The following is a 23,004-nucleotide window of genomic DNA, read 5'->3' as shown; positions in this document are numbered from 1 at the left end:
TGGTGGGGTAGAAAGGGAAATGGGGACTTGTTTAATGGGTACAGAGTTTCAATTTTGCAAGATGAAAGTCATGGAAATTGGTTGCACAACAATGCAAATACACCTGACACGGTGAACTGTACACTTAACAATGGCCTAGATGATAAATTTTGTTAAGAGCATTTTACCACAATTGAAAATAAGTAAGTTTTCTTAAAAAGGAAACACAAAATATTTTTAATGTGGTAACAGTGTAGTCATGTTTTTAAAACAAAGCAGGTACACACTATTAAGCTGGTATTTAAAGGCTGATTGGTAGATGGAGGCTTGTACTACGCATTTTTTGTATTTGAAATGTCCCTCAATGAAATAAAATAAACAAAATGACATTTCAAGTTTTTTAACAGAGAACTGGGAAATAAATTTCCTGACAGAGAACCGGCTATGTGAAATTATTTGCTACAGTTTCAAAGTGAACTGTGGCAACCTGTTTGCTACAACTGGTAAGTGGGTACAACCTATTTCACCTGGTAGAAAACCAGAGATGGCTTACTGGGCTAGCATCAGAAAAGTTACATGGACAAAATGAGCTCAAGAGTCTAAACTCACTATGAAAAAGCAGATTTTTATTAATTAAAAGTCGAAAAAACAAAAGAGAAACTCCACAAGTTTTGCTAACAACTACATAATCTTCATGTAGAAAAAGGATAAAGGGAGTGATCAGGTCAGCAGCTCCACAGTAAATCTAACTTACGTCAAGAGAAACTAAAACTCAGCTCATCAAAAGAAATGATCTCCCTGTAGAGTATTCCAGCTGATTTCAACTATATTCTTCTTATTTCTAAAAATTTGTCTTTTTTGATATTTCAAATCAACAGGGACATAACATACAGGAGCCTTTAAAGTGAAAAGGGAAAGCACAAACCCTCCAAGCACAATTACACATGAAATTGACCTATAAAATTCATACAAATGACCAATTATACACAGAATCCACGTACACTGATGTTCAGGGTTGTCAACAGGGAGCAGCAGCACATTCCCTTCAGTCTGTCACTGCACTTCCCATGGGATTTGTATTCGTGTATTATCTAAGTCCTAGAAAGTCCGTAACAAAAGTAAGAGTCAAAAGGACAATAAACACTCCTTTAAAATCTACTCTAAAACATGCGTGTGAAAAATGAAGACACCAAACACTTTGCAAATGTGAGGCTTCTTGTTGTGGTAGTTGGTTTGGTTTTTGGTGGAACTCAGGGGGTTGAACTTAGGGCCTCATGCTTGCCAGGAAGGCACTGCCACTTGAGCCGCTCTGCCAGCCCTTAAATTTGAATTTTAGTCACATATGCCTTTACGCTTATACCAGTGTCTTCACTGAGTTTTCTGCAATTAGCTTTTCCATTAAAATATGAAAGAAAAACAACAAAAAGGCTTGTTTTTAAAATACGTACTATTTATTTTTTTAAAAACCCAACTCTCTGCAAAAGAAATCATCCTGTCGTGGTCATCAGAATAGTCATTTTAGCAATATAGAGATTAATTTGCCCTTAATTTTAATACCAAGAACAAACTGTTATCATGGTCAGTGTGATTTTTCAAAACGTGCACCACCCTCGAGGCAAATGTGTACAGAATAATTTAACAAACCTAAATTTATCATGCTCAACATTCCTTTCGGGGTATCTTCAAGTGCTCAAGAAGATTAAAGTTTGGGGGAAACACGTAACTCACATGTATTTCCTCTAAGACTTGCTAATGGTGATGAAAGGCTCAGGGTAAACCCTCAGGAATGGTCTGCAATAAAGAAATATTAGGTCGGGCAAAGTAATTTCTGCAAACTTTAGCAGAAAAACCAAAACTCTTTTGAGCCAAGTGAAAGTGTTCTTTCGGATCAGGGTTTTGGGTTATGTTAGTTCTTTAATCAATAACTTCTCAAATCTGTTAGAATTTAGAAATCCCCATCACCTTATGAAGAATAATAAGGAAATACACGTCAAAGAAAAGATTCGCCAACACCATCCTTCTCAGTCACAGTCTCTCTTTGTAAGAAACAGACTGACACTCTCCCTCTCTCCTAGAAGAAAGAGGGGAGCTGAGTGGCATTAACCTGGTACAGAATTCCTTTAGGACACACAGCAGAGGATTTTCTCTTGCAAGTGGCTGTGGCAGAGTACAACAGCTGTCCATCACATGGCTGGACAGTCTCTCCTGTAACTAGAAGATCGTGCTTACAAGATCACCCTCTCTAGAACTGTGGCTATGTAACAGTGTTCTTTAGGTTAGATAAGATATAATTGAATACTACACTATTATAAAAATATGATAGAACATTTGCCTCATTATTATAATTCACCCATTTCTGATCCTATTGTACTTTCTTAGAACCTAATATGAAATTTAGTCTTTCTGTTTTTTGAGAAATGTTGCCTGTTAGTTTCAAACTCCTGAGCTAAAATGATCCCCCCTGCCTCAGCCTCCTGAGTGCTGAGATTAGAGGCATACATCACCATGTCCAGCTCAATCTATAGGGAATTAAACATGCTTTCTCTAGATGTTTCCTCATAAAGTAACTTTGGAAATACCTATCTAATACTATGTGCAATCCAAGAAAACAAACTCCAGTATAACCTAAGACACACACTAACAGCTACAGAACACATATTCTAACAGGCCTAAGCAATTCTCTACCTCCTAAGAAGTCAGTTTTATCCACTGCAATATAAACTGATAGCTGTATCAGGATTCAGATATCCAGATAAAGAAAACTGCTCAACTCCACTGAAGGAAGAAAAATATTACAAACAAGCACCCCAAACCAACCTAACAGTTTATACTCACTTCACCTGTCCTTCCCCAGGATTTTTTTTTTTTAAACAGAAAGAGGGAAGGAAGGAAAAGAAGAAGGAGGAAAGAGGGAGGGAGAGAAAGAGAGAAAAGGGAAGGGGCATGTCTCATAACTTGACTGGGAAAATGGCTACCTGGCCAATTATTTCTAAGTCTATACAAGATTCCAATGCATGAGAATGCCAAACTCACCAGCATTATTACTTCTGCAAAGACAGGTAGATTATATAAAATTCCCTTCTCCTTAGCAGTGAACAGGAGAGAAAAACATGTTGCTTTTAAATAACTATATTTAGAGCTCTTTAAATATCTGCACCAAGTAAGTTTATTTGCTCATGATACTAATTCTGAGCAACTTTTGGGAACTGCCATTTCCTAACAAAATGGATAAACAAGAGTGAGTAAGGGAATGGTGCCTAAGCAGTATGTGAAGGCTAACAACAATCATGGGACCCGTGTGACTGGCTCATGTCCACAGAGTCTGTTGCTTTGCCCGGTTTGGAAGCAGCATGCCTTACTGCTCAGCTAAGGCAGCTACTCCCCAAGTCCTGGGTGCCAGTGTCTTACTTTTGTAATTACACAAAACTAAGTAAAAAAGCTAAAAAAATATTTTTTTAAAGTAAGTAAGTTAAATCAAAACAATCCAATACTAGAGTCATTTCCTACTTTCTCTATTACAGGGCAAATACATCAAACCACGGCATAAAGTGTCTCAATGAAATACTGAGAGATTGACAAAAAGTGTCAGTTCAAGTCTCTGTAACCCTTTATTATATCATCTTTATAGCAATATTATGATCAACATTACATAACTTTCTCATTTCCTCCTCAGGCTGAAGCAATTTCTTTCTCATTCATAATAGACTTCAACTCTGCAAATGGTTCAAGTCAACTTTTTGCACCTTGAGTTACAAACCACTGTGTATTAAATTTATTGAAAACCATTTATTTTTAAATTTTACTCACACTACAGCCAAAACCAAATCCTTAAAAACAAAAAATTATGCTGTTTTAAACATAAACTTGTAGAAATATTCAGATACCAGTGTTTGAAAGATAGCCTACAGATTATAAAAAGACAACTATTATACAAAAGAATTCTATGGCCAGATCTAGTTACAAAATTTCTCTTATAAATAAACTTTTCATGATAGAAGATAAAAATCAAAAGAGATATAATTTTCCTCTAAAAATACATAGTTGCTCAGAACACGGGTTAAGTATATTGAAATCATATTGCTTCTTTGAAAACAGAAATGTTTTAGCAAGATATTCCATCAGCAAAATACCATGTCATATCTACTTAGTCATTTATCTCTGGGTATAAGTATTATCCAAGACTCATTAAAGAAATGGGTAAGCAAGCCTGCTACATAGGAGTCTCAGGTCCCTCAATTTTGATCATCATCTTACTAAATACAAAATTTTAGCTGCTTGAACGCTGGGGCTTGTAAGTGCGTTAGGTGTGAGATACACAACAGCAGTGCCAAATTGACTCAGAAGGACTTTAGGGAACTTGATATCACCAGGTGGGCAAAAAAACAACATTATAGTTTTCTGTTCAGATTTTATTTGAAATCTAATTCAAATTGTCAAAGCTACAAAAGGGGGGACGACATCTGTATTATTTTTGCTAAGTCACAACACCCTGAAACAAACACTACTACTGCCAGCAGATCCATTATACACAGTTCTGATGAAATTCATTAGCACAATAAAAATTTCATCTTGAGAAACAGCCACAATGAAAGTAATTTATACAATATAAAACAGTGACAGGTCTACAGATGCAGTTACTCATGAGTTTATACATGCATTCACAAACAAACAAAAATCCCAGGAATGCTCTTTCATTTGATTTTTTTTTGTTGTTGTTGTTTTGGTTTTTTAAAAAAAAAAACAAAAACAAAAAAAAAAAAAAAACAGACCATTCAGGCACAAAACAAAATTGCATTTCCAATAAGTGACAGCATCTTAAAAATGTATGTCAGTGTTTGTTTTTCTTTGATTTTTTATGAGACCTGTGTGGAGACCGGGACTGGGATCTGGATTTCTTCCCTGATTTTTTAGGGGATCTAGACCGAGATCGCCTAGACCTTTTAGGTGTCCTTGAACCCGATGGTGATCTGAGGAAGCAAACAAACAAAAAGCCAATATATCAAGATACTCAGGAATCAAAACTGTACATCTGTAAACTATCTACAATGATCTGTAAGCGGGCACATAAGTCACTGAAGAAATGAGACCGTGAACCTCTCAAATCCACACATAGGTTTACCATGCATTGCATTAATAACTGTCAGCCACGTGCTTGTTTGAACTGCTTTACTGAGCATTTGCACTGAGAATGAGCTCCTCAGGTTATTGACACCCCCAAAATTTGAACCTCTAATATACTAATATACTAGCTAAAGTTCAAGGTGACGCCTCAGATCACTCACGGAACCCTTGAGAGAAAAAGCATTTACCACTACAGTGTCATTCACTTACGACAGCATGATTTTATTAAGTGCTGCTCATGAATACTTCCAAAACACCCCCACATCTACATCCACACCCATCCATGCACACATTCAAGTATCACTTATAACGGGAGAAAGCCAGCTATTATACAAAAATTTTATTAAAGATAGTTTTAAATGTTAGCATATAAAGCAATTGTAGCTCTCAGGAAAATTCCTCTCAGTTATACCAAACAAAACATTTCTGAACCACTTTTCTGGAACTAAAAGGTTTAAATACAACATATACGAAGTAACTGAACAAGTGGGATAAACAGTATTTATGGCATTTACTTCCACAAATCTCTACCCACGAACTTGTTAATAATCCTATGGGGGGGGGGGGTGAATTTTCTTTTAACTTTGACAAAATCTGAGACTATTCTACAAAAACAAAGGAGCAGAATGAAAGTAAAGCAGGCCTCTCCACCTCCACATCCCCCAACCCCATTCCATAACAAAAATGGATGTTTGAAATTCTTGGCTGGTCTTTAGCTTGCTGGAAGCCTTCTTATACTTGAGTCATGAGAGAGACTGGGACAGGATGTAGAAATCTTACAAAAAAAAAAAGAAAAAAAGCCCGCCTGCCAACCAAATTTATTTTCAAGAGCTGGAGGAATGACAAGGAAATGACGACCTGCGCTTACCTTTTGGCTTTCTTGCTGGCATCTCTGGGCGAATCTTTGTGAGACGACCTGGACCGAGAGCTTTCTTTATGAGATCTTTCTGAGCGCTCTGATCGTTCTGATTTTGGCGATGGGGATTTCACCCTTCTACCACTGCTACTGCGAGATGGGCTGGGGGAGTTGCTGTGCCGCCTTTTCCTAGGAACAAAGCCCCAACACATTCCATAGGTGAGCAAAGGAGCACAGATCCATTTCCCCTTCACTAAACCTGCTATTAATTTCTACCAGTCTACGCTACCTTTATTCTAACCATTCAATGTTACACTCCAACAACACTCAAAGTCCTTTACAGAAAAACCAGCATGTCTTAAAACAGGTTGGCTAAAGGGCTAGACAAGTGGTTCACGTGACTGAGCCCTGAGTTCAAACCACAGAACCACCAATAAAAAGGCTCACCAAGAGACAACTGAGTTCAGCTATACTTCATTTTCTTTCGCTGTAAGAGAGACTACTGGGATGATTAACAAATTTTAATCAAGGTTTCTGGAAGGGATAACTGAAGTTCTTCAAGCAAATTTTCTCATCTATACTATTACTGAGATTGAGTATGGTTAGGACAATGGGGCAGCTGGGCACTAGCTGCTCAGGAGGCAAAGATCGACAGGATGGAGGTTTAAGGTCAGGCTGGACCACGTCAACCAATAAAATCTGGGCATGGTGGCATGTGCCTGTCACTCTGGCCACAGGGGAGGTGCAAATGAGGATCCTGGTCCAGGGTGGCTCAGGCATGAAGAGACCCTGTCTCAAAAATAGCCAAGCACCTGCCCAGCAAACACAAGTCCCTAGATTCAATCCCCAGTACTGCAGAGAGAGCGAGAGAGAGCGGAAATGAACGATACTGGCCAAAAATTTTGTAAGGATGGATGTGGAGTGGATAAGGAAGATTTGAAAGCTAAAGCAGAAATATTTTAAGATCTGGGGAATGTGGGTGAAGACCATTCAAGGACTGTTTATACTATTCTTGCAACTTGCCTATAAATGATGCCAAAATAATTAAAAAAATTTTTTTAATTTAACCAATAAGTGTAACTTTGTTATTTACATCTATAGAGTGACCAAGTCAGAGCTTTTTATTTGCACTCACTTGTTTTTATAGTTTGGAAAACCTCAATTCTGCTAACTGAAGCAATTTTTTTCACTAAGTTAGAGACTTAGGAACTGTGAAAGAAATAAAAACTGAGAGCAAAGTGCTTAGTTAGGACGATGACTGAAGGCTTAACTGTGGCCTAGGTGCACAGTCTCCTTGAGTTTGCAGAGCAGCCTCAGCATAGAGACAGGAAAAAAAATGCTCAGCGTGGAGGCCCCAAGGATATTCAAGCTTCAGGCTTGATACCTAATACTGTAACTGAATTCTTACGTGAAGTCAGGCTAAAGACACATGAACCACATAAAGAAATGATGTCCTAGTCACTTAAACCAAAAGCTGCTAACTGCCCTGTTTTCTCAGCTAATTCTGTCTCCTGCAGGCAGGAGCCAAACTTATTTGCCAGGGAAAAACACATCCAGTTTATTGGTATCAATTAGGAAAACATAAAATGAAATACCACTCCAAATCTTGGAGCCAGTAAACGTATTAAATGAGGAATGTTGTACCTTTCTTTCCTTGTTGGCGTACACTCATCTTTCTCCTTCTTGTCTTTGGATCGAGATTCCAACTTCTCTTTATCCTTTTTGTCTCTTTCTCGTTCTCTTTCTAGTTCTTTTTCTTTCTCCTGTTTTGTTTTTTAAAAGGAAGTAGTTATTTAAAAAATATCAATATAGGCTAATTCCACTTCTGTAAGCTTATTTTCTCTTTTAGGAAACAATTTTTTTAAACATTAATTAAGGTACAATACAATTTTCATTTTCAAAAACTATCTACCCTTCCAGGAACTCCAGCCATTTCTTCTACTTGGCTGAATAGTATTTGCAGGACAGCTAAGTATTTACTGAGCGCTTATCATAGTCCACACAGGGTCTGAAGGTTTCCATATGCCATCTTACGCAATCCTCTGCAATACCCCTAGGAACAGAGTATCTTCAATGGACAGATGAAAAAAGACACCCAGAAAGATGATACTGTTCGTGGTCACCATGGTCACTGAAGTCAAGATTTTGATCAAAGCATCAAGAGTCTTCCCCACTGCTACCCAGCAACCACCAAAAAAAAAAATTCAGACTTACAGTGGGAATGGCTATTCATATAATCTCCATTAAGATTTTACTAGTGAGAAACAAGTACCCATTTATAAAGGAAATTTTAAACCCTAATTTGTAAAACTATAAACTGACTATACAATGATATCATATGAACCAAAAAAATCACTTGTTTGCTCATCCCCACTTCTCACTTGAAATTCTATTTTCTGTTGATAATAGAATTAAGGAGTGGCTACAGATAGTGAACCCATAAACCCTATTTAATTCTTTAACAAAAGGAATTTCTCTATGATTTGTATGTATCAGAAAAGCTATCTAATAGCGGATTCTTCTTGTTTTTAAAAAAGCCTACACTAGACACTGGCAGTCTTTTTTTGCATAGAGCCAGACAGTAAGCATCTTCTGCTTTGTAGGCCACACAGTCTTTGTAACAGCTTCTCAACTGTGCCACTGCAGCAAGAAGCCACCTTCTAACTGAACGGGCAGGGATGTGCTCTTATTTACAAAATCAGGTGGGGACAGTGGCATGGCCCTGGTCCCCTGGTCCCTGGCATGCACCTTGAAGAAATGCAGCCAAGGAGACTGAAGTAGGAATTCATGCAGTGCTTATTTTGAGCTTACTAACAGTAGGACCAGGAGGCATCTTGTGTTCCTTTCCATGCAGACGAGTAACTACCACCATTCCAAAGGGACTCAATTAGAATCTTTCAAGAAATCTCATTTACCTTTTTTTTCTAAATACAACAGAGTGTACACGTTCTAGAAGCGGCACTGAGGAGACAGACTTCCTCTAATCATCTGTAGAATATTTTCCTGCTGATAACGAAACTTATTTCCTGATTGAGATGCATATTTTACAGAAACTATACTATTGTTACCTACTTAAAATACTTTAATTCAATAATGTAGAGTGCTTGTAATAATAATAGCTACTGTCTAACAATCTTGCAAGACTAGGGACCATCCACCCATTTCCACAGAGAAAAGCCAAGGAACACAGCAGAATGGGACCAGGATTCCATAGATCTGTGTAGCTGCAGTCACTTTAGCAGGTTGTTCCCATCACCAGTTCTGAAAATTAACACAACTTCATAGTGACTGCAAGCTCCCTTTTCACCATTTCTCTTTCTAACAGTCAAGGTATGGGTTAAATAACTGCCCCAGCCCAACTCCAGTGTTCTCTCAGTAATAACCACATGGGGCGCTGGTTCTAAAACCCTCTGCGTAGTTGTATAGTCCTCTCGTTATGCAAAAGAATGCAAAGTTGCTTGAAAGCATGAATTCACTGGTAAGGAATTCTACCCCTTTGCCCCTTCCTTGCAGAGGGAAAGAAGTTCTAAATGAACTTCCTAACCCCGGCCTCCATCTTTGTCTCTGTGCCTCTTCTTAGGGTTGTTGTTGTGTCACTGCCACGAATATGTGCTCCTGTTCTGAAGGCATGCACTTACCAGGATTAGTCTTCTAGTCCACAGGAAATACTAGAATAAAGTAGTGTGCTATTGCCCTAAGATCTCTTTTCTATGTTGAAGTGGCTTTAAAACATCAAATTTCCAATGAAGGCCTGATTGTCGACAGTATTTGACACGTACACATCGAAGAACATAATTTGAAATACACTTTCCTTAAGTATACCAATATACAAATGTTCTAGCAAGTCAAGTAACTAGCTATGGAAAATGCTTATTATTAAATAAACTTATTCCTTACTCGCTGAAGAAGTTTGTCTCTGTAGTGTTCTACTTGCTCCTGGAAACTCTGGCCTGGTTTTTTAGGTCTTTTTCCAGATTCCAATTCATCCTGAAACTTCATTACTTTGAGCTGTGAAATAAAACACTGTTAAAGTAGGTATTTCCACAACTTACCGTTTTTTAAACACAGCTTTGCTACTACAGCAAAATGGTAACTGATTAGGACTCAGTTACAACAGCCTCAACATAAGACTCTCTCATCAGAAGGCCACTTGTCACAGACAAGCCCAGTCATGCGAAAGGCAAGGGTCACACATCAGCCCACACATGCTGTCTGCACAGCCACTGTGAAGAGGGCTCCAAAGCCACCACCTGTGCTTCATGCACTTGAGAGACTATTTATTCTCCAAGCCAGCAATAATGAATTCAGCAGCCTTGTAAAAGGCAGTATACTGGTTACAACTCATGTATGACCAAACACAGGGCTGCACCATCTAATGACTTTACTTCTTTTACAGCGCAGCTCATCACTGGACATCAGCTGACACAAAGAAAAGTCTCACTTATATTGAGAATGCACTTTTTATTTATTTATTTTTGCAGTATTAGGGCTTGAACTCAGGGTCTCCACCTTGAGCCACTCCACCAGCCCTATTTTTATGAAGGGTTTTTCGAGATAGGGTCTCACCAACTATTTGCCCAGTTTTCACTTTAATCCTCGATCCTCCTGATCTCTCCCTCCTGAACAGCTGGGATTACAGGCGTATGCCACAGCGCCCAGCAGAATGTACTTTTTAAGACAATACGAGAAATACTGAGGAAAAAAAAATTATAAAACTTTCTCATTCCATTCCATATAATTTATCCTAAAAGAATTTTATACTAAATTCTGTACTAAAATTTTATACTAAGTTATACTAAAATTTTGTACTAAAAGAATAAAGTCATGGTGCATTTTAAATTTAGAGACTGACAAAGGTGAGAATTCCTTCTTCTTGAACTATGGGAGGGCAAACAAGGTGACAAGCACCAGGGAAACAGGATGTCAAAGGCGGAGGTAGGGAGCACCAGGGTCCTGGGTCATACCACTGTATCGCTGTCCCAAACGTGCCCAATGTTGTTTTACACAAAGACATCGAGGAAACAGTCTTGTCTCATGAAATTCCTGCACAGGCTACCACCATACATTGTTTCATTCAGATACTCCTATGTCCTTTAAACGGAACGTCTGCCAAACAGCATTTTATTTACATTGGAAAAGCAACACCTATTTATTTTAGGCTTTTTTCCCCCCTCTTCATTACAAATGAGGCTCTGATACAATGGAAACAGGCTACAGCCTTCCCCCTCACCCTCACCCAGTGGTATTTTCATTTTAGACTTCATGTTTCTTGTAAGTTCTCCAATTTCTGCTCTTTTTTAACCAAATTTCACTTCTGTAAAATGCATTTTACAGTCAGAGCTTTAAGGTTATCTCCGTCTTCCCTTCTAAAAATCTTAAAAATTCTTGGCAGTTTTTCATGTTTGAATGAAACATTTACACTTTTAAAAGGTAGTTAAGACTAAGGAAAAAGAAAGAAGGAGCAATGTAAAATGGCTCACTCATTCACTCACTCACTCACTCACCAGAAGCAGTTCTGTTCTACACAATGTACTTTTGGTAAATCCGTTTTGAATGTTAAAGGACAGGAGGCACTCCCAGGAAATCTTTTTAAAGATCACTGCAATGGATCCTTAGCCACCTACAACCTGTTGTCTAGGAACAATGGCAGGTATCACATTCCCACACAACTAGTCCTTCTGTACTCAGAGCCCAAGGCAAAAAGGGCCATTTATTCTCCACCAGCACACCAATATCCAAAGGGATATTTTCTTCTCTACTGGTTTCTTCAATCTTCCATCCCCTCTTGGAACAAATGGACACAGGAGATAGGAAAAGACAACTCTATCCAGCCCAAGCACAACTCTAGATGGTATGTGAAAAATTAACAACTTGCTTCTGGTCAACACTATGCTATCATATGGATAGAAGCTTTCAGAGTGTTCAGAGAATGCTCAGTATTTTATAACACAAATCCTTTGATTTTTATTAATCCCTTGTTTAAAAATATGCAGCTACAGATGTCTTTAATGGGGCACATTTGGGGAAGAGATAGTGTTTAAAAAGAAAAGCTACAGAATATAAAACACAGCAAAAAATAATTTGGAGAAATTAGTTTAGAGCTTTATCCATTATTAATGGTTTTTCAGAAACTGATACTCAAATTAAGAAGCAGAGAAGAAAGCGAACTGCTGAAAAGCTCATGACTCGAGCTGAAGTCCAAATTTGCCACCACCTATGGAACTTTATTCCACATGACTTAAATCTCTCAAAGTAAACAAGGAACAGGGACTGGATAATTCTAAGACCTGCATTTTGAAACTAGGATTGGCTCCTATGCCAGAAGCAGGTGCTATGAAAGCAGGAGAGAAATAATCACTGACTATCCGTCCAAAAAGGGAAAGACCAGGTGATGAAAGCACACTTGCAGGATGGATGCGTGTGCCTGCACGGACAATGTGGAAAAACAAGTGTGCGTACAGCAGCCAACCTAACTAAAGCTACGTGGGTGGGCGTCTCTTCTCTACATAGTAATAAGGAAGCAATCACTGTAAAGAACTTAAAAGGATAACTTCAACTATCATGAAATGTTTGCACTAAACTAATTTCTTTTCTTTCCTTTTTTTGTGGTACTGGAGTTTGAACTCAGGACCTCATGCTTACTAGGCAGGCTCTCTACTACTTGAGCCATGTACCAACCCTTTTTGCTTTAGCTATTTTTCAGATTTTTGCCTGGGCCAGCCCAGGCTGCAATCCTCCTACTTACACCTAAAGTTTTCGCAAGCTGGCCTTGAACAGCAATCCTCCCAATCTCTGCCGCCTAAGTAGCAGGTGCGCAACTACACTTGTCTACTTCTACTCTTAAGATAGTTTCATCAGGTCAGTAAAGCAGAGCTTCTCAGTTAAAATGGACAGATTAGTGAGTTATGAAGCAGCATGTGCAGGAGGAACAAGATCCAAGGATAGTATGTTCACTCACACACAACTATTCCCCTGGAAATCTAATTTTAAAAACATGAGTAGGCTGGGTATGGCGGCCCAAGCCTATAATTCTGGCTATTTGGGAGGGAGAAATCAGGAAGCTCGTGGTTCGAGGTTAAGTCTGGGTAAAAAGTTCACGAGACCCTATCTGAACCAATAAAAGCTGGGCATGGTGGTACATGCCTGTAATTCCAGGTACTTAGAAGAAGATAGCCAAGAAAGTCAGAAGACCCTATCCCAGAAACAAAATACAAACAAAAGGGCTACGGGCATGGCTCAAGTAACGGAGTGCTTGCCTAGTCCTGGGCTAAATCCCTAGTACTGGGGGAAAAAAAAAAAAAAAGAATTATCAAAAGGAGAAGAGAAGGGACACCAGAGATAGGAGACCATACATTTTCCCCTTCTTAATATTAAGACCCACTCAATCTACCTTCTCCCCACTTATGAAAGGTGCAAACCTTTAAAATAAACATGTAAACATCACTTGAAAGTTCCAGAAAATGTTTTGCTTTTTCCTATTACACACTACATACATTCAAATGTAATGGACTTCCTACAGGATCAGATCTAATCTATTCATTAGAATCATGTACTTGAGAGCCAGACATTAATAAGGAAGCAAGTCGGCACACAAACAAAACACCCACATACATCCACAGGCCCATCACAACTCTGGAAAACCACATAGAGATAAGGAGAGGAAGCAAGTACAAAAGGGATGCTTGAAGGAGCATGAAGGAGGGCCACCTGGAGTGCAGGTGTCTCAGCGGAGAGAGTGGCACAATGACAAGGTATGACAGTAAGACGGAGCTCACTCAGTCTGGAGGATAAAGGCCAGTAAAATGCAGTTTCAGCTTCCATGCAATGCTAACCTCAATTTCACGAAGTTTGGCTCGCTTCTCCTCACTCATTTCAGAGTACTTAGAGAACTTGGACTCAGTCATTTCTTCTTTGATTGGATTAGAGTATAAATGATGTTCTTCAGACTTAGAACTTTGAGTATCTTCTTCATCTTCACTTTCTTCTTCTTGACTTTGGAAATAAAAAGAAAATACTGTATGTTAAGGCGGCAAAAAAAAGTTAAATTTTATAATCAGGATTCTTTTCTTCTTTCACTGTCTGAAGTGCTTAAATAATGTTAGTAAAACATATGGGAACAACTCCTCCAAAAAAAAAAATTTACAAAGTAACTGACCACATATCTTTTAGACAATTTTTAATAGGCCATTTCCTCACAGAAGCAGCTGAGCTTGGACACTCCCTAAGATCCACTCACATTAATGCTATCTGGGAGCCTTTCCTTCTGCAGTAAACCTTCTCTGTGCAGTTACATGAACAAATAAACAAGGAGTATACATATTCCTCAGTTTACAGGAACTTCATGAAGGCTTATGTGTAGGAAGCCAGGTGGTTACCCTTCCTTCAACAGAGCCAACAATCTAGAAAATAAGTGAGTTTGTCACAGTCACCATGAAATGATGAGGCATATAAAGACCTCATGTGATTAGCACTCAGCCCTAAGAATAAAGCAATGTATAAATTTTAAGTAGCAGCAAACAGCAGTGCTCATGTTATAGCTGATGCTGGAAGTTGTACCACTTCTAAGTCACACATGAAGAAAACAGAAATCCAACTAAGCACCATGGATAGGTCATAGAGGATATAAAGAAGAAAATTCTTCTGTCATTCCAGGAACAATTTAGACAGGCAGGCAGCTTGGGTAAAGCCAGTTGCCAGTGCTGGAACAGAAGTAACAAAATGTTCCCAATGGCTGGCACTAACATTAACCATATTATTCAAGATTTTTAAAATGAGCTACACTCCTTGGTAACTCTAAAGGAGTCCAGTTTTCACTGCTACTATAATTTTTAAGGCCTGAGCAATTTGTTTTAATTGGTTTTCTCCTCAGCATTTAGTTACCAGTTCTAGGTTCAGGTATCATTACAGCATCCTGCTGCACTCTTTTATTAAAAAAGGGGAAATTTAAAATTCTAAATCCATACAGAACTCATTACAAATGAAATTACCTTTTGGAATTTTTCTCCAAAGTGTTACAAGTGCTGTATTTAAAAACAAAAACAAACAAACAAAAAAATCACATTTCTGACCTAGATACCGTAATTACTAGCTGTATAAAGCAGCCCCAAAGTAAGTAAAAAGGCATTTTTGGATTCAACCACTAGAGAGCAGCAAGAAATAAGAAAATTTCAAGGATCAGAAATTTGCACAGAGTTGTTCTCCTTTGGTTATGTTTATATTATCACAATTATCTGGCGTCTCTGAGAAAAATCATTGCATGTATCATACTTCTAACGCTTCTGTCAGTGATCAGTCCAACATCACTGTTAAAATGTATTCATACCCCAAACATTAACACAAATATCCACTAATACCTCTAGAAATAAAACCAGCTCAGCAGTATGTTCTGAGTTCTTTGATGGCTTCTCCACCCTTTTCCTTCTAAATTAAATAACTACTTTGGAGTGTAATACACATTTTAAAGCAATGACTTAAAATGCTGATGTGTGAGCAATGATAGGATCGAGGGCATAAAGTCAACAAAGCCACTGTTTCAAAGCAAACTGAACGAAACCCCCCCAACTCCTGTACTGCTCAACATTCTCAGACACTGCTTCCATTAGTAAGCCACATCGCCACTTTCTAAGTATTTTTCCATAATCACTGCTGAGTCATTACAACACCCTAACATTTCTGGGACGATGTCACTGTGACAAGTTTTCATCCCATCAGACTTTCTCCAAACTGCTGACTGATCCCACTTCCTCAACAATCCAAAGCCTACTTCTTGTGCTGAGTCTGCACAGTGCACATCCCTCTACAGGGACACAGTCAAGTGGGCTCCTTTTGTTCCTTCTTCCATTTGAGAACAATGAAGGAATATAGAGATTTAAAAAAAATGAAAACCTCTGCTTTGTGTCCTCAATGCCATCTCTTCCTATGTGAAAACTCAATTTACATTGCAATGATCTTAAAAAGTGTCAAGTGCTTCCTAAAAATTACAAGACAATTTTTCAGGAAAGTTGGGAGCAATTCAACCACAAAAACAGTTTTGGAGTGATTACTAAAGAGCAAAAATCAATACTATAATTTTTCTGTACTTTGAAGAAAATGGTTTTCCCCTTTATTCTTAGTTCCACTGAGGTATTTACATTTAAGCAACAAAACAGTCACACTGCAATATTTTTCTTAGCAATGTACTGTCAAAAAGAAAAGGAATAGTTGTAACCTTTCCACTCAACACTTTTAAAACCACCTTTTGTGGAGCCTAAACATTTGATGATAAAGAGTCAAAACAAATGCAGGTGATCAACTAAAAAAAAAAAAAAGTGAGAATGTACAGCCCAGCCTAGAAAATAAACTCAAAAGCAGAGTGAAAGACCAGAAACCAAGGCTCCTTACTGGAAAAGCAATGGAAAACCAAACACGATCCTCTCACCGGTTTTTAAAAGGAAGCTTTCCTCTTCACTAGTATTTCAACCATACCTCTTCGAGAAAAAGGGAGGTTCGCACAAGAAAATGAGGATATTCAAAACTTAAGATTCTTACTTTTGATTTTCTTCTTCTTCTGATTCTTCATGCTGGTCAAATAACTCCCACTTAGAAGTGGTAACAGCTGGGTGGAGGGAAAGAGAGGATGTAATTCCTTAAGGTAAGTGAGCATTTTTATAGCAGCACAGCAGAGGCTCAGCTTTAGAGCTCAAAGTCTGTATCACACAACTTTTTACCTCAGTTTATCTCCTCTTTGAACAGCCAATTCTATGTGCTGAATAAGTCTCTTTCTGTCCTCACACCTGTATTAATCTTTAGTCAAATTCAAAATTTGTATTAATCTTTAGTCAAATTCAGTTGGTTTGTATTGCTGTTAAGACTCCCTTCATCAGAAGCTGCAAATATTAATAATTCAGCAGTGGGATACAGGTCCAGTAAGTGTGAAAGCAGGTGAACTGCAGCTGAGAGGCATTATGGGAGGCCGCTGGTGGTTTCTCTGGAACCCACCTAAGTATATTTCCAAATAGGTCCAGCTTCCTGGCCACACTGTGTATCACAATACCTTAACTAAAAGGTTTTCAGTGATTTCTCCAATTACTCTCACAGCTTCCAAACTAAGGTTCTAAGAACACTATCACAGGAGCACCAACCTCAATGAAAGCTTACACTAGATATAAAGTAACTCTGAGTTTGAAAAATGCTATACAACACATAAAAGGAAAGCATACATGTACATTCATGTACATTCACACAGGCATACAAAGACACCAATGATTAATTTATAATTATACCCAGGACCCTGCACATGCTAGGCGATCACTCTACCACTAAGCTACACCCCTACCCCAGTACTCGACTTTTTAAGCTCAGTATGTCTTGTGCTTTTACTCACCTTGTGCTTCCAGTTCAGACTCGTCCACAGCTTCCCATTTTGATGGGGCAACCTTAAATATAGGCTCGTTCTTCTTTGAGTCTTCAGCGGCATCCACTGTCAGACAAAGATGGCTGTGAGCTCTGACTAGTAGCATGTGACCCACACTAACATGCCTGGGGGGGCTACTGAATTATTAAAACACTGAATAACTAAGGCCACCTGTGGAGAACACTAATAGTACTGAGAGCGAAGATTCTAATCAGCTCAGTTCTCTGCTTCTACGTCCCAACATTAAACACTATACGACAGCACAGTTTCCCCGCCCCACCCACACCCATGGAGGACACCTAAAACCAGGACACAGTTCTGACCCTGAAATCTACTGTGTGTCTTCTTATCCATACATACTTATGATAAAGTTTATACAGTAGGCGTAGTAAGAGTTAACACAACCAACCTGGAAACAGAATAATCATAATAAAATACTATAATACAAGTTATTTAAAACTTACACTTTTTTTTTTTTGTGGTGGTACCGGCGTTTGAACTCAGGGCCTCACATTTTCTAAGCAGGCACTTTACCATTTGAGCCACACCTGGGCCCTTTTGCTTTAGTTATTTTTCAGATAGGGTCCCTGCCAGGGCTGGCTTGAACTACAATCCCACCTATTTATGCCTCCTATGTAGCGGAGATTATAAACATGTACCATCACTCCTGGTTTATTGGTGGAATTGAGGTCTCACTAATTTTTTGCCCAGGCTGGCCTCTAACTGCATTTCTCCCAATCTCTGCCTTCCAAGAAGCTGAGATTACAGCCATGAGTCACCATATCCAGCCATAAACCTTATGAATTCTTTACTTCTGGAATTTTCCACATTTCTGGATGAAGACTGACAATGGGTGAGTACTATGGAAAGCAAAACTGCAAATAAGGGGTGAGGGGACTACTGTGTTTATCAGCTCAGAAAACACAGGTAATATTTTAAGCAAGTGGAGGTAAGAAGTAAGGAAAATCTTTAACACCGTACCTAATCACTGTCTAAACTACAAAATTCAGCATTTGTTCAATATTTGAACATAATTTTAGGCAGCTAGGAAAACTGAACCTTTAAGTTGGAAAACAAATAAAAACAGAACAGATAAAACCAGGTATCTGGTATTGCAAATATAACTGAGCACAAGATTTTGCCAATAATTTCCTGACAACTAAGACAAAAAGGAAAACTTGCTAAAATTATAGGAAGCTGACTGTCCCAACAAAGAAGGTAACCATGAAAAAAAAGCCTTTTCCTTGGCAGTCATATATACGGCTGGATATTCAAAATTTTAAAAGTCAGAAAAAAGTTTGTGACTGATACAATCAGAGATTACCTTTTCCCATATCGGCACTGTGGAAATAAAAGAGCTTTGCTAATTGAACTGACTACCTAGACTTGATGTTTGCAATGAACTCACAAGGCACTCCATCCAGATCATCATCGAGGTTTTTGATGGGCACTCCGTCGAGATCGTCCATGGGAGTGGCATCAATGGGAATACCATCCACGTCCTCCAGAGGGGCGCCGTCAAGCTCTTCCTCAATGGGAGCACCATCCAGATCATCTGGAACATCCTATGGAACCAGCGAGTACTGTAATGTTCCCTGTGCTTGCCAAAGTCATATGGCAAACAATCCAGTGCCAGCCAACCTTGCTGGATACTCACATTCCCATAATATTTTATCATCCATCTGCCAAAGCAGCAGTCATCTATACATTTATTCAATATTTACCAAGTGCTTACTGGTACCAGGTAACACTGAGTCAGTAACAAGAACCTCTTGTCACACAGCTCAGTAAAGGTGGTGGTTGTTGTTAGAGAAGTGCCCCAGGAAATCCAATACACATATAACTGCTACAAAAGAAGCATATCGCCATCCTGTTATTTAATAACCAACTGATAATGGGTTTATCAGGACTCCACAGTAAGTGGAGGAGCATCTGTACATTTTTTTCTACTGATGTATCATAAATATTTTCATGTCATCAAATAAAAACCAGTCACAAATTTTCATATAGGAGGATAGCACAGAAAACTCCTGCTATATGTACCTAACTCCTGGCTTCTAAAATTCTAACAATAAAAATCCACTATTTAACAGAACAGGAGATTTTTCACAAAGAAATGCTACTTGCATATGTATCATACCACAGCACTCTCCTCTCTAAAACAATTTTCAAAAACATATGGGTACAGAATGCCTACCTCTGTCTCCTTCTCTTCAATGATATTTACAAGTCCTAAGAAAATATTTTGTAGTTTGATCAAAAATGGTTCCGGATAGATTGCCCAATCTTCCCATGCTCTGAAGCAGGTCATAACCCGTTGCTAAACAAACAGGAAGCAAACAATGAATGACAATTTGGGACAATGTATCTTGGATGTCAGTTCATGAGAATGACCATCAAGATTTGTTGCATTTTCTTTAAAGCTGAATCTCTTTTTAAAATTTAAGGGGCTGCGGGGGACAGTAAAAATATTGGGGGGCAGAGGGGCACAGTAGTTGCTCTTTACCACGTAAGGCCAACTCTCATGCGTCAGTAACCCACATTCTGAGAAATACACAGTCAGTAACTTAGGAAGCTGGGCATCCAAGTAGCCAGGATTTGACCTGAATCCCTGTAGTCCAATGAAGTACATCCTGATTCTGGCCCATTCCCTAAGCTTTTCTGTAAGTTGTTACTTAGGGTCAAAACATTTTTAAATGAATTGTTTTAATTCCCTGAATGATGCGGTCATGGGCATTTTTCCCATCTAAAAAATTTTCTTAACAAAGTCTTCTTCCCATGAAAATTTATTTATTCCATTTTAAGGTTTTTTTTTTTTTTTTTTTTTTGGCCTTGTTTGGCTTAACATTAGTCTACAGTTTACGAAGTTAAAAAGAAGTGCCCTCCGATGCCCTCCTCCTCTATCTATTTAACACATACGGGCAAAAATAGTAAAACAATACACATACCTTAAAGTTTTCAGATTGTAAATGGCCTTGAATTGTACGATAGGTAGCATTGAGGTCTGAAAATATCTGACATAACTTTGTTTCAAAACTGAAATTTAAATAATATATTCTTTAAAATAGAATTTGCTTAAAAATCCATATGCTCTTTAGTATGCTAGTCAATGAAAACCCCTCCTGGATTTAAAATACTTCTCAATTAATTAATCAAGAAATTCTTAAAAATCAAGAGGTAGGTATCTGAACTCTAAAATTATAGCTGAATTGATTTAACTCCTATCTTCTTTCCTGTCAATTCCCCAAGAGCCTTAAGCACTAGTTCCCTTCATTAGTAAGCAACTTTATATCTAGGATACTTTGAGCCATCAAATCCAACTTCTTTGTTTCATAAGACAGGAAACTTAAAAGTCAGGCAACTTTTCCAGGGAAAAAAACTATTGAGAGTTAAGAATTGACCCGTATTTCTAAATTTTATTTCAGAATCAATTTCTTTCTCTGAGCCTACCCATGAGCTAAACACAGCAGAGGAAGTCTATGGAACTGGAAGAGTCACACGTGAATGACAGCACAGCAGTCTAACTCCCTAGTGTTTTGGGAAACATCAGCAATGAAAAGCCATCAGTACAAATGGATGACGGAAGAAACAGATGCTTCAGCTAATGTGACCTCTTGGATCTCTTCCTTTATGTTTGTCACTACTTACAGTTTTAGTTTCTAATACAATAGCTAAATAAGCAATAAAAATGAAGCTATTAAGAAATGAAGTTAGTTTGTAACTCCACCTATTTGTCCTATTGTCAATAATTTAAAAAATACTATCAAATAAGAGTATTTCAAAAAAAACTGAGTTTGCCAATGTTTTCCCAATAAATGCAAGCCTGTTTTTTTAAAACAAAAATTCTACAAAACAAGTAAATTCAAATTACTTATTACTGAAGGATGCTAACAAAGCAATCCTCTTTTCTGAACGCCTTACCCTTAAATATTTCATTTCAGGATTATCAGCCTATATCATTATACTTACAATTTTCTATAATATGAAGCATTGGCAACTTTGGCTGAAGAGTTGTACAAAACATCAGAAACCAAATATAATCTGGCGATCTATAATACCAAAAGATAACATTAAGATTAAAAAAAAAAAAAAAAAACAACCCGCTATCTGCATTCTCATTTCTTGGAATAGTGGCTTAAGGCTATAAAACTAAACTGTATAGAAAGTTTTTATATGTATATATACATATATACATATATATAGTTTAGCTATAATTTAATAATCACTAACTAGCAGAGCTGCATTAAGTTCAATGTCCCCACAACCATGACTTCGGCAGGAGTAAATTCTCATCACTCATGTGCATTTCAACCTGGAAACCTGTGTACCAATGAACATAGCAAGCTCCCCAGGCAGAAGGAAAACAAGACTGCTCAGGGAAGATTTCATCAGTTAAGTTCTTCATGCAAAAAAGGAAACTAATTCCAATCCAAAAAAAAGTCAACCATTATTTCCCCTTTTCTTTTAAGCATTCAGAAAGAGAAATGGCTCCCAATACCTTTTTAGGAAGAGGTGTCTTTAAGATGGACAGCGACTCAGTAATGCAGTCTACTATTTCTTCAGCAGCTTCAGCATTATTAAGACAGAAAACCATTGCATCTCCAATATCATTTTTCCTTGGAGTTAATCCCCGCAAGATTTCTTCTAATTTGTCCCTCTGTCTGAATAAAAATGTTTAACTTATCAATACCTATAAATACAAAGTTCAAATGCTATTACAGTTTTGCTCACAAACTAGTTTCTTTATAACCCACTCAGATAGAATAATTCTGAACAATCGACCAACTGTGTTAAGTCCCCCAAATATGTTATAATTTTTTTTGAAGAATTTTACCTAGCTATTCTCCTAGAGAAGAATAGCTTTCCTGGACGAACAGAAGATTAGAGTAAATTTCTTTAGCTTACAAATTAAGTAAATTTTAAATTAGGGCATTTTTTCAAGTCTTCCAAAGTGTCTGTATCCTATTATCCCATTGCACTGAAAAAGAGTCTTCAAGTTTTTTATTCCCCTCCTTTGAATGAAGTATTACTTTAGCACTTGGTGGGCTTAGGCTGTTTCTCCAAAGGATAAGTTCATAATATTTTAGGTTTTCCAGGCTGTGTAGTATCTGTCACAGTTACTCTACTGTTATGTACCAAAGCAGCCACAGACAACATGTACAGAAATGGGAATGGTCGTGTTCCAATAAAACTTCATTTGCAAAAATAAAAGACAGCTGTATTTAGCCTGTGGTCTGAGTTTGGAGCTGAAGTAAGGAACACACATCTATGGAAAGAAATACACCACAATACTGCAGCACTCATTTGCAAACAGTCTCACAAATGATGCACGGATGCAATGCAACGTCACTGCTTTCTAACAGAGGCTGACTATGCTATGCCAATGTTGCACGAGCAGTGAAAATGGCATGTTTCCACAGTGGCCATCTCACAGCGTGCCATGCTGCCAACTCCATGGAAACAAGTGCTTTGTACTGTCAGTGTCTCACCCTACCAATCATGCAGTGCTTTTCCTTTTTACTGGCACCTAGAGAGGCAAGAATTCTAATAGTCCCGAGATAATTTCTGTAAGAATCTCAAGTATTCCAACAATAGAGAAAGAACTGAACTATAGGGAAGAGATCATCACTCAGATGTCAAGGTGAATAGGACACAC

At 38.1% G+C, this 23,004-nt stretch overlaps 1 protein-coding gene across 4 annotated transcripts in view; it reads right to left on the bottom strand.

The window, feature by feature from the left end:
- Window positions 1–3,562: 3,562 nt before the first annotated feature.
- U2surp (U2 snRNP associated SURP domain containing) overlaps window positions 3,563–23,004 on the bottom strand; it is a 46,187-nt gene continuing 26,745 nt past the window's right edge. For all 4 annotated transcript variants that reach the window (XM_074059517.1, XM_074059518.1, XM_074059520.1 and 1 more), the window contains 12 exons: window positions 21,847–22,009; window positions 21,318–21,397; window positions 20,297–20,384; window positions 19,546–19,668; window positions 18,757–18,913; window positions 17,319–17,414; window positions 16,484–16,550; window positions 13,789–13,948; window positions 9,854–9,964; window positions 7,601–7,719; window positions 5,969–6,145; window positions 3,563–4,946 (listed from right to left, as the gene is read on the bottom strand). In XM_074059517.1, coding sequence (XP_073915618.1) covers window positions 4,808–4,946; window positions 5,969–6,145; window positions 7,601–7,719; window positions 9,854–9,964; window positions 13,789–13,948; window positions 16,484–16,550; window positions 17,319–17,414; window positions 18,757–18,913; window positions 19,546–19,668; window positions 20,297–20,384; window positions 21,318–21,397; window positions 21,847–22,009 — 1,480 coding nt within the window. In that variant the 3' untranslated portion in view covers window positions 3,563–4,807. The remainder of the gene's footprint in view (window positions 4,947–5,968; window positions 6,146–7,600; window positions 7,720–9,853; window positions 9,965–13,788; window positions 13,949–16,483; window positions 16,551–17,318; window positions 17,415–18,756; window positions 18,914–19,545; window positions 19,669–20,296; window positions 20,385–21,317; window positions 21,398–21,846; window positions 22,010–23,004) is intronic.

The sequence above is a fragment of the Castor canadensis genome, chromosome 17 (genome assembly GCF_047511655.1).
Source record: "Castor canadensis chromosome 17, mCasCan1.hap1v2, whole genome shotgun sequence".
In the NCBI taxonomy this organism is placed as follows: Eukaryota; Metazoa; Chordata; class Mammalia; order Rodentia; family Castoridae; genus Castor; species Castor canadensis.
This window is presented reverse-complemented; position numbering and strand designations above follow the sequence as displayed.